The sequence below is a fragment of the Sabethes cyaneus genome, chromosome 3 (genome assembly GCF_943734655.1).
Source record: "Sabethes cyaneus chromosome 3, idSabCyanKW18_F2, whole genome shotgun sequence".
Lineage (NCBI taxonomy): Eukaryota > Metazoa > Arthropoda > Insecta > Diptera > Culicidae > Sabethes > Sabethes cyaneus.
In genome coordinates, this window is record NC_071355.1 from 66631858 (window position 1) to 66648186 (window position 16329).

Consider the following 16329-nt stretch of genomic DNA (forward strand, 5'->3'; position numbering starts at 1 on the left):
TGCAGCTGTAATATCATCTCGCTGGGTCCGTGCACAATATGCACGCCGAATCTGGCCGTTGTTTTCGGACACGGTGAAGTACACAGTGTGATTCCGGAGTGCCCGAGCAGGGGTGCCAAATTACGTAGGCTTGAAGGAAAAATAATGTTTTGCAATCGGGTCCTGCCAATGAACAAACCGGCTGCTTCTGGTGTTCGATAAGCGGTTCGGTGTAGTCCAAAAGTATTAAATTTAATGCAATTTATGAGTAACATTTTCGCACCAAATAAAATTGTTGCCTTCATTTCTTGATCACCAGCCCGCCGTAAAAGCGCACTATCTCCGTGTTGCTCGGCTTCGCAGCTCGGTGGTCAGAGCTTATATGCTCTAGACGTGAGACCAGCATCACTAGAGAACGCCCATTTACCCCACGCATCGAGCGGAAGTAAACGTTGCGGCGGGGATAATGAAAACAATACGAGCTTGCTGTGCGTTATCTTGGAAAACTGTTGTGCACATGCAGGTGGGTGCAGCGGAATATTTATCTATGTTTTACCACTTTAATGATAAACTGCCGCTACCGAAAATGGACTTGCTACAGCGGGAAACGAATGAGTACCTAGTTATTTTGGATAACTATTCTAGGCGATTAGACATTTTCAAGAAAAGTTTACTAATACCTCATCTAGGTTCGAATCTTAACACGAGATGTAGCGTATGATTTCTTGAGTTAAAATAGCTATAGGCTGTTGCTCAAACCTATAAGACACAGATTCGTTGAAATCTAGCAACAAACTTAGGGGTTTTCGCCGTCTATCACCAATTGCGAACAGATTTGTGGGAGTTTATCAAGCCGGCGGCAGATTCTCCGAAAGGGCCGTGAATCAGAGTTCCCACACGCTATTTGTTCGTTGACTTCAAAGCCGCATATGATGCCATCGACCAAAAAGAGGAAAATCATGCAAAGTAATCGCTGGCTATCGATATTTGTTCATTTTTATCCCGCTAACATAGTTAATAGTTACATTTTTGATAATTTCTACCGCGTTTTAGCTTGTTTGTTGAAAATAGATTTAAACAGATATATTACCTTGCTATACATATAACGCAAATAGTAATTTCTGTTTTAAATGAAGAAATTAAATTATTTAAAAAATCTTGCACTTCCCAGCCCGTATAGTTTATATGGAGCTGTCACTTTTGTCTGCCCAACAGCTCTCCAATACACATGCACTCTGCAAACACCCTATATGCGTAGAAAGGTTTTATTCGTGCAATGGAGTCTTCTTTCACCTCCTGAAATATTTACACCGAGTTACCTAACACCCTGTATTTTACTATTATTTGATGAAATATGACAGTTTAGGTTTCCAAAATTTACGTTCTATCAATTTTCCTTTCTACAGATGGCTCAATTACGTCAAGGGTGTGATGTTTCACTTCGGCCAGGCCATCCCGGGCTTCAATGCGGTCATAAACTCGAACGTTCCGGTCGGCGGCGGCCTATCGAGCAGTGCCGCTCTGGAGGTAGCGACCGCAACATTTTTGGAACAGCTAACGGCGCGGAAAATTGAGAAGTAAATTTGATGCAACGTCATTGTTCAAATTGGACGCTGAATGAATCGCTTTCACAATGCCGTGTGCGTTGTTTGTGTTTGTGTTTTCCCCCATCTCTCACTATACAGGCCAAGCGAAAAGGCTCTCGTCTGCCAGAAAGCGGAGCATACCTTTGCCAACATGCCGTGCGGAATCATGGACCAGCTTATCTCGGTTTGCGGCCAGAAGGATCGGGCTATACTGATTGACTGCCGGTAAGTGAAGGCCAATGCAGGTACCTACGTTGAGCGAATGCTTACGATTTGCAAATAACGTTTGCTTTGAAGTTTTGTCTGAAGACAAAATTCAACTGTCCATTGTTGGAGTTAATTGAAATTGAATGGATGAGATTAGGATCAAATTAATGTTTAGTTGATCTAGAATCAACGTTTACTGACATTTTAGCAAGGTTGCAATGTTTGCTGTAATTATTGTTGTTGTTGGTTCGACTGAAGACTGGAACAACGACGAGAGTAAATACCAATCTGCTGCTTCACTCCAGGATTTCATTCAATACCATTCTGCAGCGGTGTCCTACTGGTTTTGTATGGAAATGAACGATGAGTACAGACATTGTTTCTCTGACCAGTGCAAGTGAATTATTCGATACACATATTCATAATTAGAGTCCATTACGTACGTTATAGGCTCTGTGATAAAGTTACCGTATAATCATGCATACCGTTGTTCCCGAGGACGATTATGTAAGGGCTACGAAGTTTATACACTGAACATTTTTCAAAATTGCCGATCAAGAAATTAATAGGCTGTGACATGTAGCTTAATGCCGTAAATTGAGCTTAGTTCGGATATGCACTTTTAATTCAATTTAACCACTTAGTAATTAAATCGCACTTTTTTACAAATAATAATTATGTCTTCCGGTAAAAATAGGGTGAAGTCGTCCTATGATATTAAACAAAATTTATTACGGTAATTAAACACGTTAACAATAGAAGTCACGTGGCTTTATTCTTAACGGCGTCATAAACTTGTTCCAACTTTCACTCCATTGGCACATTCGAAACTTTTCGCTGCCACCATTCACTACTATTCGCGCTGACTAGCAAATCTTTGCACGAAACCTGTAAACAGATTTCCAGCTCGTGAATTACGAGTAAACCGAAAGCAATTTGTCACATGGTTTCACGTTGGTCGTAAGTACCTCCTTTCAACCCGGAGTGGGTCGAAGTGTTTTAAACCCCCCGGCTACAAGCAATCTTACGAGTAAATTATCTTCTAATCCGTCCACCTGACAAGCACCGAACCCTGGCTGGCACGAGTCGTGTTTATAATTTCCCGACAGCAAGTAAAACAAAGCAAGCCGGAAAATTACTTCTTCTCCAGGGTGCCTCATGTAGGAAACTTTCTTTGTGTCTTCGAAGATTAGCAACAAAGGAGCCATCGGGAGTGTGTACTATGCGGCAGCACTTTCTTCGAGCAGTACTGACACCGACAATAGTAAATTGTGCATCGTGATAGGGTGGTCCGTAAATGGGAATCCATTGTGATAAAATATCTGGCTTTCGGGATCGGATTTTCTTATAAATTTTTAATTACTGGCAAGCACAGGTCTTCTATAAAATATGCTATCTAAGGATGCTGGGCTAACTAAACAGTCGTCGCATGTTTGAATCTGGGCTGGGAGCGGCTGTTAGAGTCAAATGGATCGTTGCACTAGTCCTGAAGTAAAGAAAAAACAAAAGATGAGATTCAGTAAATGGGATGTAGTACTGAGGATTTGCTTTATGTTATTTAACATTTTGGACAACGTACCGGAGGACAATTTTGGGCGATTGCTGAAAATCGGTGAAAAATTTCACCATGCTGGTCCCATTCTGAAATACTTGCAATATCAGGATAGTTGTTAGATCTGGATTGGCAATAATAATACACACACACATACACACACACACACACATACACACACACACACACACGCACACACATACACACACACACATACACACACACTTACACACACTTACACACACACACTTACACACACACACACACACACACACACACACACACACACACACACACACACACACACACACACACACACACACACACACACACACACACACACACACACACACACACACACACACACACACACACACACACACACACACACACACACACACACACACACACACACACACACACACACACACACACACACACACACACACACACACACACACACACACACACACACACACACACACACACACACACACACACACACACACACACACACACACACACACACACACACACACACACACACACACACACACACACACACACACACACACACACACACACACACACACACACACACACACACACACACACACACACACACACACACGATATTGGTGACGGGCAGATATCCCATCCAGGAGGTGGTTACAAACCGACACGAGGGTTTCGTGGTCGCCAAAATTAACGGAGTCTTCGTGTGCAGCTGCTATGCTCCCCCAAGGTGGACGCTGGAACAGTTCGCCGCATGCTGGACGAACTAACTGGTGAGCTCATTGGACGGAGACCGATCGTCATAGGAGGTGATTTCAGCACCTGGGCAACTGAATGGGGAAGTAGATGTACGAACGCCAGAGGAGCCAGACTATTTGAAGCACTGGCAACGCTCGAAGTAGAGCTGAGCAACGTTGGAACCGCCAGCACCTTCCGCAAAGATGGCCGAGAATCTATCATCGACGTCACCTTCTGCAGCCCGTCGCTGAGAACCGACATCAACTGGAGAGTGTGCGAAGAGTTCACGTACAGTGATCACCTAGCTATACGGTACACTATTGGCCAACGGAACCCCGTTGCAGCACAAACAGGAAGAATTCGAGAGCGGCAGTGGAAAATGGAGGCATTCGACAAGGACCTCTTTGTTGAGGCACTACGACCACACAGCGAAGCCCAGAATTGTGATGCTGACGAGCTGACCGAGGCGCTAACCAGAGCATGCGACACAACCATGCCGAGGAAGGTGGAGCTTAGAAACCGACGGCGTCCGGTCTACTGGTGGAACGAGTCACTCAATGCATTACGACCTAACTGCAACAGAGCTAGAAGGTGCTTCCAGAGAGCAAGAAGTACCGAGACTAGAGAGGAAAGAAGTAGTGACCTCCGCGTTGCCAAGGCCGCACTGAAATACGCGATTAAGCAGAGCAAAATAAACTCCTTTAAGGAGCTTTGTAGAGCAGTCGATTCCAACCCCTGGGGCGATGCATACCGAATAGTGATGGCAAGGATCAGGGGCCCAGCAATGCCAGCCGAAGGATGCCCAGATAAGCTAAAATGATAATTAAAGGACTCTTCCCGGAACACGAGCCAACGTCCTGGCCCCTACCCCTTACTGGGTGCTAGAGGATGAGAACGCTGACGAGAGAAGAGTCTCCAATGACGAACTTGTTTCAATCGCGAAAGACCTGAAGATGAAGAAGGCGCCGGGCCCGGATGGGATCCCCAATGCAGCTCTTAAGGAGGCAATCCATGCATTTCCAGACATGTTCCGCACGGTGATGCAAAACTGCCTAAACGAGGGACACTTTCCAGACAAGTGGAAAATCCAGAAGTTGGTACTGTTGCCAAAACCAGGAAAACCGCCGGGGGATCCAGTATCATATCGACCAATCTGCCTGCTGGACACACTGGGAAAGCTGCTAGAAAGGATTATCCTGAACAGGCTATTCATATATACGGAGGGCGATTACGGACTGACACAAAGGCAGTTTGGGTTCCGGAAGGGAAGGTCCACACTAGATGCGATCCGGACTGTCGTCGAGACAGCACAGAAGGCGTCCAAGCAGAAACGTAGAGGAAACCGCTACTGCGCAGTGGTCACTATCGACGTTAAGAATGCATTCAACAGCGCCAGCTGGGAAGTCATCGCAGCAGCGCTTCATAGAATGAGAGTCCCCGACTACCTGTGTCGCGTTCTGAAGAGCTACTTCACGAATCGGGTGCTAGTATACCGGACGAACCTCGGAAAGGAAACGACCGTGATCACGGTGGGCGTTCCACAAGGGTCAATACTCGGTCCATCTCTCTGGAACAGTATGTACGACTGCGTGCTAACCCTAGAGCTACCAACGGGAGTGGAAATCGTCGGCTTCGCGGACGACATCGTGATGACGGTTACATGCGAATCGCTAGAGGAAGTGGAGGCGTTGGCGACTGAGTCAATCTGCAGGGTGGAGAGTTGGATGCAGAACGCGAAACTGCAAATAACGCACCATAAAACGGAGGTACTACTGGTGAGTAATCGGAGAGCAGTTCAACACGTGGGGATTACCGTAGGCGAACATACCATAACCTCAAAACGCGAGGTGAAGCACCTGGGCGTGATGATCGACAATCGGCTAAAATTCAACGGTCATGTTGACTACGCATGCGAAAAGGCAGCGAAAGCCATCAGTGCACTCTCTAGGATTATGCCGAATAACTTTGGACCAAGCAGTAGCAAGAGGCGCCTCTTAGCCAGTGTATCATCGTCGATACTGCGGTATAGCGGACCAGCCTGGATTACAGCGCTCCAAACCCAGCGTAACAGAGCGAAGCTGAGAAGTACGGCCCGACTAACGGCCATTCGGGGGGCTCCGTAGCCGCAAGGTTACCGAGTCTGCTTTGACAAGCGAGTGGTCGTGGGTTCGAATCTTAGTAGAATCAAGCCATTCGATGTCAAGTGACTTTAGCATGGGTTTATTCTCAGGCCCCTCCATTTACCCTTCCTTCGTGTTGAATTCTATATTTACCCTCTGAAGCCTCTTAACAGTGCAAATGTCCCTCCTATAGTTAAGTGTACTGGTCAGAGGTACGAATGAGTCCTCGCCAGGGACGGCTATAATATGGGATAGTGCTGGCAGCGAGGAATAAGTGGGTAAAGTAAATTAAGCTTTGAAGGAAGGGTAAACCCCAATACACACAAGCACGCATAAAATTTAATAAGCATATCGCTCACTCAATAGCGATTATAGCAAAAAGAAATGCAGTGCAGGTCATACAGCAAACACCCGGGCGATATTACAATAGATCAACTATACTGGTCGCAGTAATGAGTCCACACATGGAAAAAAAACGGCCATTCGAGTTGTGAGCGTGTACAGGACTATCTCATCAGAAGCTGTGTGCGTAATCGCTGGGATGATTCCCATCGACATCACCCTGATGGAGGACTACGAGTGCTATAGGCAAAAGGAGGTCAGAGGAATCAGAAAGCTGATGAGAGCAGAATTATTGGCTAAGTGGCAACAGGAGTGGAATACGACACAGAAAGGTAGATGGACCCACAGGCTCATATCGACTCTCTCGGTTTGGGTGAATAGGAAGCACGGGGAGGTGAACTTTTACTTAACGCAGTTCCTGTCTGGTTATGGTTGCTTCAGGCAATACCTTTACCGGTACGGGCACGAGTCGCATATGATGTCCCAAAGTAACGCGATTCGGGGCGCGGTAAAACCCTAGACTGGATTCATATGTGTGGGGATGGGATTTATCCCGAAATAGTCCCAATACTCAGATCGGTGCTTGTTGAAATAGGCATAGCAAAGAAACCCCCCTGAGGGTGGCTGTGACGGAGTGCGCGTCATGTTGGAGGGCACTTTCTAATCGGTACACGTCTCGTCAGGTCAAGAAATCCCGCGAGGGTGGCTGTGACGGGGTGCACGTTATGACTGTCGGCACCTTCTAATCGGTACACGTCTCGATGGGTACTGCGAGCTAGCTGCGCAAATGACCAGCAACGTTAGCCAGCGTAGATAACTGCAAAGTGCATGAGCACGGTATCCCCTCGATATGCCTGAAGGAGAAACGCTTCCCCTCGATATGCCTGAAGGAGAAACGCCTGAAGGAGAATAATTGGAAAAGTGCAAGAGCACAGCCTCCCCCTGATGTAATACTTCATTGTGGTACCGGGGGGATGTAGGCAGAGGGCAAGGATGAGGTTTTGGAGGGTGAGAGTCCCACACAACGTCCGGGTTGGCTCCGGATAAGAACAGTAGTTTTCCGAAACCTTGTAAAAAAAAACTCACACACACATACACACACACACTTATCTTATCTAGCTTATCTACGAGACCGTCGAGGGGTGTAAGACGATGGACTGCCCAAAGGTGTGATAATACCGAATAGCTACGGGTTTTGTAGTAGCAAACGACGCCCGCTGGCTAATGTATCATCGTGGATACTACGATACGGAAGTCCAGTCTGGAAAACATAGCTACGAACTAAGCTGAACAGCACGTATCGGGTCGTGGCGGTGAGAGGCACCGGTGCGTACTGAACAATATCGTCGGAGACAGTATACGTTATCGCTGGAATGATCCCCATTGGCATCTCGCTTGTGGAAGATAACGACTGTTACGGACGAAGTACCTAGTGGCAGCAAGACGGTAGATGGACGCACCGACTTCTGTCGACCTGGTTGAACAGGAAACATGGAGAAGTTGGTTTTCACCTGACCCAGTTTCGGTCGGGTTACGGCAATACCTGCACCGGTTCGGGCACACCGCTACACCAATCTGTCCGGAATGCAGAGGGACGGTAGAATCTGCGGAACACGTGATCTTAGAATGTTCAAGATCTGCTGCGATACGAAGTGGGATGTCACCCGTGAGCGTCGACAGTATAGTGGATGAAAAGTGCTGAGAACGTTATAGCGCAAATTATCCTGCAGCTGCAATAAAAGTGGAGAAATGAGGTAGTGCAACAAGCCCAACGGAGCAGTACCAAGCTTGGATAGATACCCTGCGAAGCTGGCCGTGACAGGGTGGATGTTATGTTGGTCGCCATCTCAGGATCGGTTCCCGTCTCGTTAGATAACGATGAAGTGCGCAGGCACTTCCCCCTCTCGAAGTAGTATTTGCCGGTAGTTCCAGGCGAGTGGGGAATGGTCGGAAAAAATAAGGATTTTTTTTAGTGTTTAGGTTGGTATTTGTGACTCGGTCCGCCGGGCCTCGGGTCTGGACATATACTAAAATTGTAACGATATGATAAATTAGTTGCAAATGTATCGGTGTCGTAATTGTTAAGAATGTTATCCCAATCCATTGATGACAGGATGGTTGCGATGACACTATGGTTGCGATGACACGATGGTTGCGATGACAGGATGGTTGCGATGATCTGATGTGAAAAAAAATCGTACATAACAGCAGCGGTGATGGTGTCTAGATCGCTACCGTGGTTGTCTTCTACAGAGATGGTTAGGCAAGGATGATGAGGCACGTCTTTAAGTAATGGCAGTAGAACACTTAGGATGAATGATGCTGACCGAATGCGTCAGTTTATCACTATCCTTTGGCGCATGTTCAGTTGGTTGAGGAAGCAGTAAGAATTTGCTTACTAATGTTGCTGATCGCAAATTCATAAATCCCAGGTAGCATTTTCATATGCATAAAAAAGATAAAAATCAGCATTACGTACAGATATACATGCTAATAAATCGTATTTGATGCGCAAAATTGGCATATCCGTACTATTTTGGAGACGATATACGTGATTACGAATAATTTTGGGCGTTACGACTACATAAGTATTTATATACGTCGTATATACGTTAATATCCGATCAAGTGCGAGTCGCTCCGTACTACTATACGATTTTGTGCTGAATATCGTATGTATGTTAGTTATTATCAGTATATAGGATAGAAAATCAATGGTTCCACTTTATCCAGCTTCAGTTACGATTTCGAATTTGTTAGGAGATATTTACGATAATTTTCGTACATTGATATACGAATTGGTGCTAGCTGGGATCGTAATAGCTGGGATCGTACGAAGTATGTTCCTAAGGAATACGGGCCAGTTTCAATTTCATTGGCAGTTGATTTACATCTGCAATAATAACGAGTTTACCTGATCCGACTTTTATAGATAGTCACCAGTTCTTAGCTTGTGCCTAAGATTATGACAGTCACTCAGCACGCCAACGCCGCCAAAAATGCTGTATCTACTGCTGAATAATCCACCAGTTTAAAAACCGATTGGTTGGGTTGGGAAGCGATGAGTGACCAGTTGGAGGCCTGTGCGTCATCCGAATACTGTGACAGGAGCTTATAATTGGGGTAATCTTTTGTTTGCACGAGGTTAGTAAAACTTTCGTATGAAACGTAGCAGTTGTCTAAGACTCGAAATAAAAGTAATTTAATGGATTGTACCAAGACTTCCCAAAACCCACCGAAGTGATTTAGGAATTAACGCTTTTTGCGACGATTTTTTATTAAAGCAGTTTTTTTACGTCGATTTTTTAATTAGAGCGGTTTTTTCGACGATTTTTGGGTCTTGAATTTTTTTTGGTAATTTTTGAATAGAGCCATAGAGCAGCACGAGTTCATGGTCCATCAATTTCCACACTCCGTTCTCCTATTCGCCACCGAAGATTGTTCTTAGCACTCTAAACGCTCTAAGCTCTCTAAGTGGCGTCGGTTGACTTCGGTTTCACCAGCTAGCACGTAGGGTATCGGAGGGTATTTTCGGCCTATTAATCGGCATCCTGAACAATATTCAGGACATACGTTGAAACTATATTTATTCGAGACAAGATTTTTATACCAATTGGTAGAATAACATTTACTAAATATCTGAGTGAATTTTAGTCTTAATAAAACGCTATTAAATTTGAGTTATAGTCGCCAGAAATGATGAAGTTGCTGAGACTATTTTGGGCCCATTTTCTATTGTGGTGTCTGTGCTGTTTGAATTTCCGACAATCCGAAGGCGCCTATGATACAAGCTATAACAGTTATGAAGCAATCCACCGAATAACTCAATGGTTGGTACTGCGCGAGCACCCACCGTAATTTCTTAGTTGCGCATACACCTAACAATAAAACTAATTTTGGCATATTGTTAGGGCTTATCGTCTACCAAAAACCAGCTATATCTATTTGAAGTAACATGGGAAATTGCGGTGAGCAAACAGCATTACCCAAGGGCCTATTCGGTGGATTGCTGTACTTCAACAGCAGATCAAAAGAGAGTCAACGTAACGTATCGCGGTTGCCTACATTCCCGCTCATTGAAGATAACGCGTTTAGCACAGGCTTAGCATACACTTTTCGCTTCGATTTTGCTCTTTTGATTACTGCATCTCAGCCAAGCAAAATTTGAAAAAGTGATGTATGGGGCGTTTGTAGAATTTGTTATTATCTACAATATTGCTGAAGTAAGCATTACTGTGCATTTTGTATTTATGGCGCTATAAGGCTGCTACCCTCTTGGTAGCAAAAAGAGCGCTCTTTTTGCTACCAACGGCCCCATACACCACTTTTTCAAATTCTGCTTGGCTGAGGAGCAGTAACTAAAAGAGCAAAATCAAAGTGAAAAGTGTATGCCAAGCCTGGTTTAGCAGTGACAACAGCTTGCTTCTGGCACTAGTCCATATTCACTAGTGCCAAAAGCAAGTGGTTGTCACTCAAAAACTAGCTATTTCAACATGGTAGAAGTGTTCCACGCGCATCTGCCTCGCATATTTGTTGTTGTGTAAATGGAGCACCTCATTATTTTTAGGCTGAAACTAAAAGTAAAATGTTGCAAATTGCTAGTGAATGAAAATTGATTTATATTTTCATATCAGAGAGGAATTTCAGTGTTCCTCCGTGACAAAAAGAAGTAGAATTGTTCTGTGATACCGTAAATATTAAATTTCTATTAAGTAAACATGAACATAATTGTGTGTTTTCCACACCATCATCGAGAGCTGATACACGTAAGCGATTGGTTCCTTTTTTTCGGCCGATAATTGATAATGGAGAAACAGTGGTTTTGATATTTATTGAATAAAAAAAATTACTTTTTTTGAAAAAATTATAACACATTAAAGCCTATGACTGCTACCTTCGTTTCAGTATTGTTATATAGCGGCAAAGTTTTTATTTGGGAAAGCGCAGCAAAAAAATGGGAATGTGGACTGAATTTAGTAGCATGTTGAAAATACCCTCCGATACCCCAATTGGCAATTATAGTGGTATGAATGATTCTTTTTTGCCTAGCGCCGTTTGTAAAAAACTAAATTGCATTTTTGATACTAATTGCAATTATTTTTAATCCTTTGAATTGCATTTTAAGCGTAAAGTTAATACCCCGGAAATCAGAGCTCCCAACATCAGCCACCCTAATTCCGCCTATTCAAGCAAGTGAGCAAAATGCATATTTCGTACAGTATTATCACTCAAACCTCTATACCGTTGTTGACTAACAAACAACGTTCACGTGAGCAGCAGCAGTGTGTTGGCGTGTCTACAGGAACCATAGTACCTACCTAGTAGTGATTAATAGATGCAGCGTTTAGAAGCGCTGACGCTTGTGCGACAATCTTTCCGTTGCGTTGTTGTGAGGCTATCCGGCGAAACGTAGGTACGTATGTACCTAGTTGTCAAACCATGATTATTACAGGAGCGTAGCTCCCGTTTGAATCTCGTTTCCTACAACGACGACAGCGCAAATCCTTGCTCATTATCCTTGGCTGTTCAGCAGGGCGCAATAGTGCTGTGAGGCTGTGACCGACAACCCGGCTGGCATCGCAAGGCAAGGATTACTTCTTTGTTTTTGTATCTGACTGCGTGCTTTTCATTGAATGGGATGGGCCGGTACGGAGACGAACTGGTAACGACGACAACCGTAAGGGTGCCTAATCTTACCGTACAGTAGGAGAACCAACAGAAACATCAGCGCCGGGTGATTGTTATGTTTTGACGATATCGTATGGCTCGAGCGCACTATTCAGCTGAAGAGCCAAACGAGCTCCGGGTCGGTACGTACGGTCTACGATGTCACATTGAAGAGTGTTCTACTTCCGAGACACTTTAATTCATTATGCGCTAGGATAATCTAACATGGTCCTTTAATCCCATAACAGTACAGAGCAGCCAGTGGACACCTACGGTTACATCATTTGATGAATAATATATTGTCGGTGGTAAAATTACTCGAACAATATGTAGATTAGTGAATGTGACCAGGTGGTTGTACTTATGAGAACTTTACATAACTCACATCTCGTACGATATTTGAATATTAAAATTATATCTCTGTCGTAAGTTTTTGTTTACGAAATTTTGTCCATCAACGCAGGAACCTAACGATCGAACAAATCCCATTCGAAACTACCGGACTGGCAGTGCTAATCTGCAACTCAAGCGTCAAACATGAACTGGCCTCCAGCGAGTACCCGGCTCGGCGTAAACAGTGTCAGCAGGCGTTACAGTTGATGGGCCTGAAGAGCTACCGGGATGCCACCGAGAAACACCTCACCGGTAAGTGATAGCACTGTATAGCAGTAATCCATTTTGTCCTTCTCCGATGTGAACATGTTATTTCATAGAGCTGTTTACTATTTCGCTATTTGTGCAACGATTGTTTTTTAAATCGACTTTAGCGGTAGAATTAGAATATTTTACGGTTACGCTCCATTTCACTAGTGTGCCAAGGATGTGAGACGATTTTAATTTTCTGATTGAATAATTCGAACAGTTCTGATACCAAATATTTTTTGTGAAATCGACCTGTTCTCACAATCCAACAAAAATATTTTCAACGAAAATCCGCTTCACGAAAATAATCGAATTGTTAGATTGTAAAACGCATGATTTTCGAAATTTTCGTTCCATTTTTACTTTTTGAAAATTCAAAAATCTAGGAATTCATTTTATGTATTGTTATAAAAGTTAAAATTACACAAATCGCATTATAAGCAGGAGCTAGGTGCTACATTCCGATTTCGAAATTTGACCTTGTGTTTTTCTTGATACGACTCACTGATATCGTCCGGGTGTTCCTCCTACCAGTACTATTTTCAATTATAGCCGTCCCTGGCGAGAACTTATTGCGCCCATCAAACCAGTTCAACGGGACAATATTGAATTCAACATGAAGGAAGGGTAATCAAGTCACTTGCCATCGCATGGCCTGATTCTCCGAAGATTCAAACCCCCGATCGCTCGCTCGTCAAAGCAGATTCGGTAGCTTTGTGGCTGCTGTCCCATGATATTTTATGACACTTAGTTTGTATAACACTGTCCAATGTATCGATCTTAGGTGTGGACCTGGATTTGGGTTTGGGATTGGACTTGGACTTGGACTTGAACTTGGACTTGGACTTGGACTTGGGCTTGGACATGGACTTGGACTTGGACTTGGACTTGGACTTGGACTTGGACTTGGACTTGGACTTGGACTTGGATTTGGACTTGGACTTGGACTTGGACTTGGACTTGGACTTGGACTTGGACTTGGACTTGGATTTGGACTTGGACTTGGACTTGGACTTGGACTTGGACTTGGACTTGGACTTGGACTTGGACTTGGACTTGGACTTGGACTTGGACTTGGACTTGGACTTGGACTTGGACTTGGACTTGGACTTGGACTTGGACTTGGACTTGGACTTGGACTTGGACTTGGACTTGGACTTGGACTTGGACTTGGACTTGGACTTGGACTTGGACATGGACATGGACATGGACTTGGGTTTGGACTTAGACTTGGACTTGGACTTGGACATGGACTTGGGTTTGGACTTGGGTTTGGACTTGGGTTTGGACTTGGGTTTGGACTTAGACTTGGACTTGGACTTGGACTTGGACTTGGACTTGGACTTGGACTTGGACTTGGACTTGGACTTGGACTTGGACTTGGACTTGGACTTGGACTTGGACTTGGACTTGGACTTGGACTTGGACTTGGACTTGGACTTGGACTTGGACTTGGACTTGGACTTGGACTTGGACTTGGACTTGGACATGGACATGGACTTGGGTTTGGACTTAGACTTGGACTTGGACTTGGACATGGACTTGGGTTTGGACTTGGGTTTGGACTTGGGTTTGGACTTGGGTTTGGACTTGGGTTTGGACTTGGGTTTGGACTTGGGTTTGGACTTGGGTTTGGACTTAGACTTGGACTTGGACTTGGACTTGGACATGGACTTGGACTTGGACATGGACATGGACTTGGGTTTGGACTTAGACTTGGACTTGGACTTGGACATGGACTTGGGTTTGGACTTGGGTTTGGACTTGGGTTTGGACTTGGGTTTGGACTTGGGTTTGGACTTGGGTTTGGACTTGGGTTTGGACTTAGACTTGGACTTGGACTTGGACTTGGACATGGACTTGGGTTTGGACTTGGGTTTGGACTTGGGTTCGGACTTAGGTTTGGACTTGGGTTTGGACTTGGGTTTGGACTTGGGTTTGGACTTGGACTTGGACTTGGACTTGGACTTGGACTTGGACTTGGACTTGGACTTGGACTTGGACATGGACATGGACTTGGGTTTGGACTTAGACTTGGACTTGGACTTGGACTTGGACATGGACTTGGGTTTGGACTTGGGTTTGGACTTGGGTTTGGACTTGGGTTTGGACTTGGGTTTGGACTTGGGTTTGGACTTGGGTTTGGACTTGGGTTTGGACTTAGACTTGGACTTGGACTTGGACTTGGACATGGACTTGGGTTTGGACTTGGGTTTGGACTTGGGTTTGGACTTAGGTTTGGACTTGGGTTTGGACTTGGGTTTGGACTTGGGTTTGGACTTAGACTTGGACTTGGACTTGGACTTGGACTTGGACTTGGACTTGGACTTGGACTTGGACTTGGACTTGGACTTGGACTTGGACTTGGACTTGGACTTGGACTTGAACTTGAACTTGAACTTGAACTTGAACTTGAACTTGAACTTGAACTTGAACTTGAACTTGAACTTGAACTTGAACTTGAACTTGAACTTGGACTTGGACTTGCACATGGACATGCAGCTCAAGGGCTTAGAAAGCACTTTCAAAATTCATTAATAGTATCTCCGTTCTGGTAGAATTGGGCATTTCTACCGCTGAGCTATCTCTCTTTTGCGATGGATATTCTGCAGAGCTACGATGCCGAATTTTACGGCGTTCAAGCTGTTCGAGCTGTTCCTACGAAATTGGGCGATATGCAGTTCCAAGTAACGAGCTTCTATTCATACTTTATTCCGTTCATTAGGTTCCTTGCATCGATGCCTAATATTCCGATTTATGATTGCTTGAATGTTCGTAGTAATTATTGTTAAGGAATGTTGTCTTACTAGACCCACGCTATTGTGTCTCGTGCTGGGGCTGGCATCTTAGATTTACTGCCAGGACTCCACGTTTCTTAATTCAGCCATCCGCTACGAACTTGACCCTGTCGTGAGCTGCTCCTTACCTGTAGTGTAGGTGCTCATTAGGTTGAGGATTTCTCGTTAGCACATTCAACATTCAACATTCGCATGAGTGTCACCTTCCCTGTCAGCTCACGACAGTGTTTGATCAGGAGCGGGCGGCTGATCTAAGAAATGTGTTGTCTCGAAACTAAACCTGTTCTGCCAACTTAGGTTTAGTATCGAGACAACACATTTCTTAATTCAGCCACCCGGTCCGGATTAAACGCTGTCGCAATCCAGCGCCAGTCAGGGAGAATTTGATCAAGTATTGACGATCACGGAATGAGTTGACCACGCTAGAAAGTGGACAGAGAGCGTAAAGATCTAGAACAACTATTCCGTGAACCAGTCTCGTAAGAGATACAATTATATGTGGGGTTCAGGTGGGAAACCAGATCATTGATGAGCGTGAGGTGGTTGGCAGATAACTTTTGTCTTCTGTATTATTAGTCTCTGACGCTGTCGCGATCCGATGTAAACTTTTTTGTAATTTGGAGGAACGTTTGGCGAGAAGAATGGTAAACTGGATAATTTGGGAAAGTTAGACTTGAGGCCAAA

The 16329-nt window shown here is 44.6% G+C and overlaps 1 protein-coding gene across 2 annotated transcripts in view; it reads left to right on the forward strand.

Moving 5' to 3' along the window:
* Window positions 1–16329, forward strand: part of LOC128744582 (galactokinase-like) — a 99459-nt gene that overhangs the window by 65759 nt on the left and 17371 nt on the right. For both annotated transcript variants that reach the window (XM_053841706.1, XM_053841705.1), the window contains exons 4-6: window positions 1386–1556; window positions 1665–1790; window positions 12669–12850. In XM_053841706.1, coding sequence (XP_053697681.1) covers window positions 1386–1556; window positions 1665–1790; window positions 12669–12850 — 479 coding nt within the window. The remainder of the gene's footprint in view (window positions 1–1385; window positions 1557–1664; window positions 1791–12668; window positions 12851–16329) is intronic.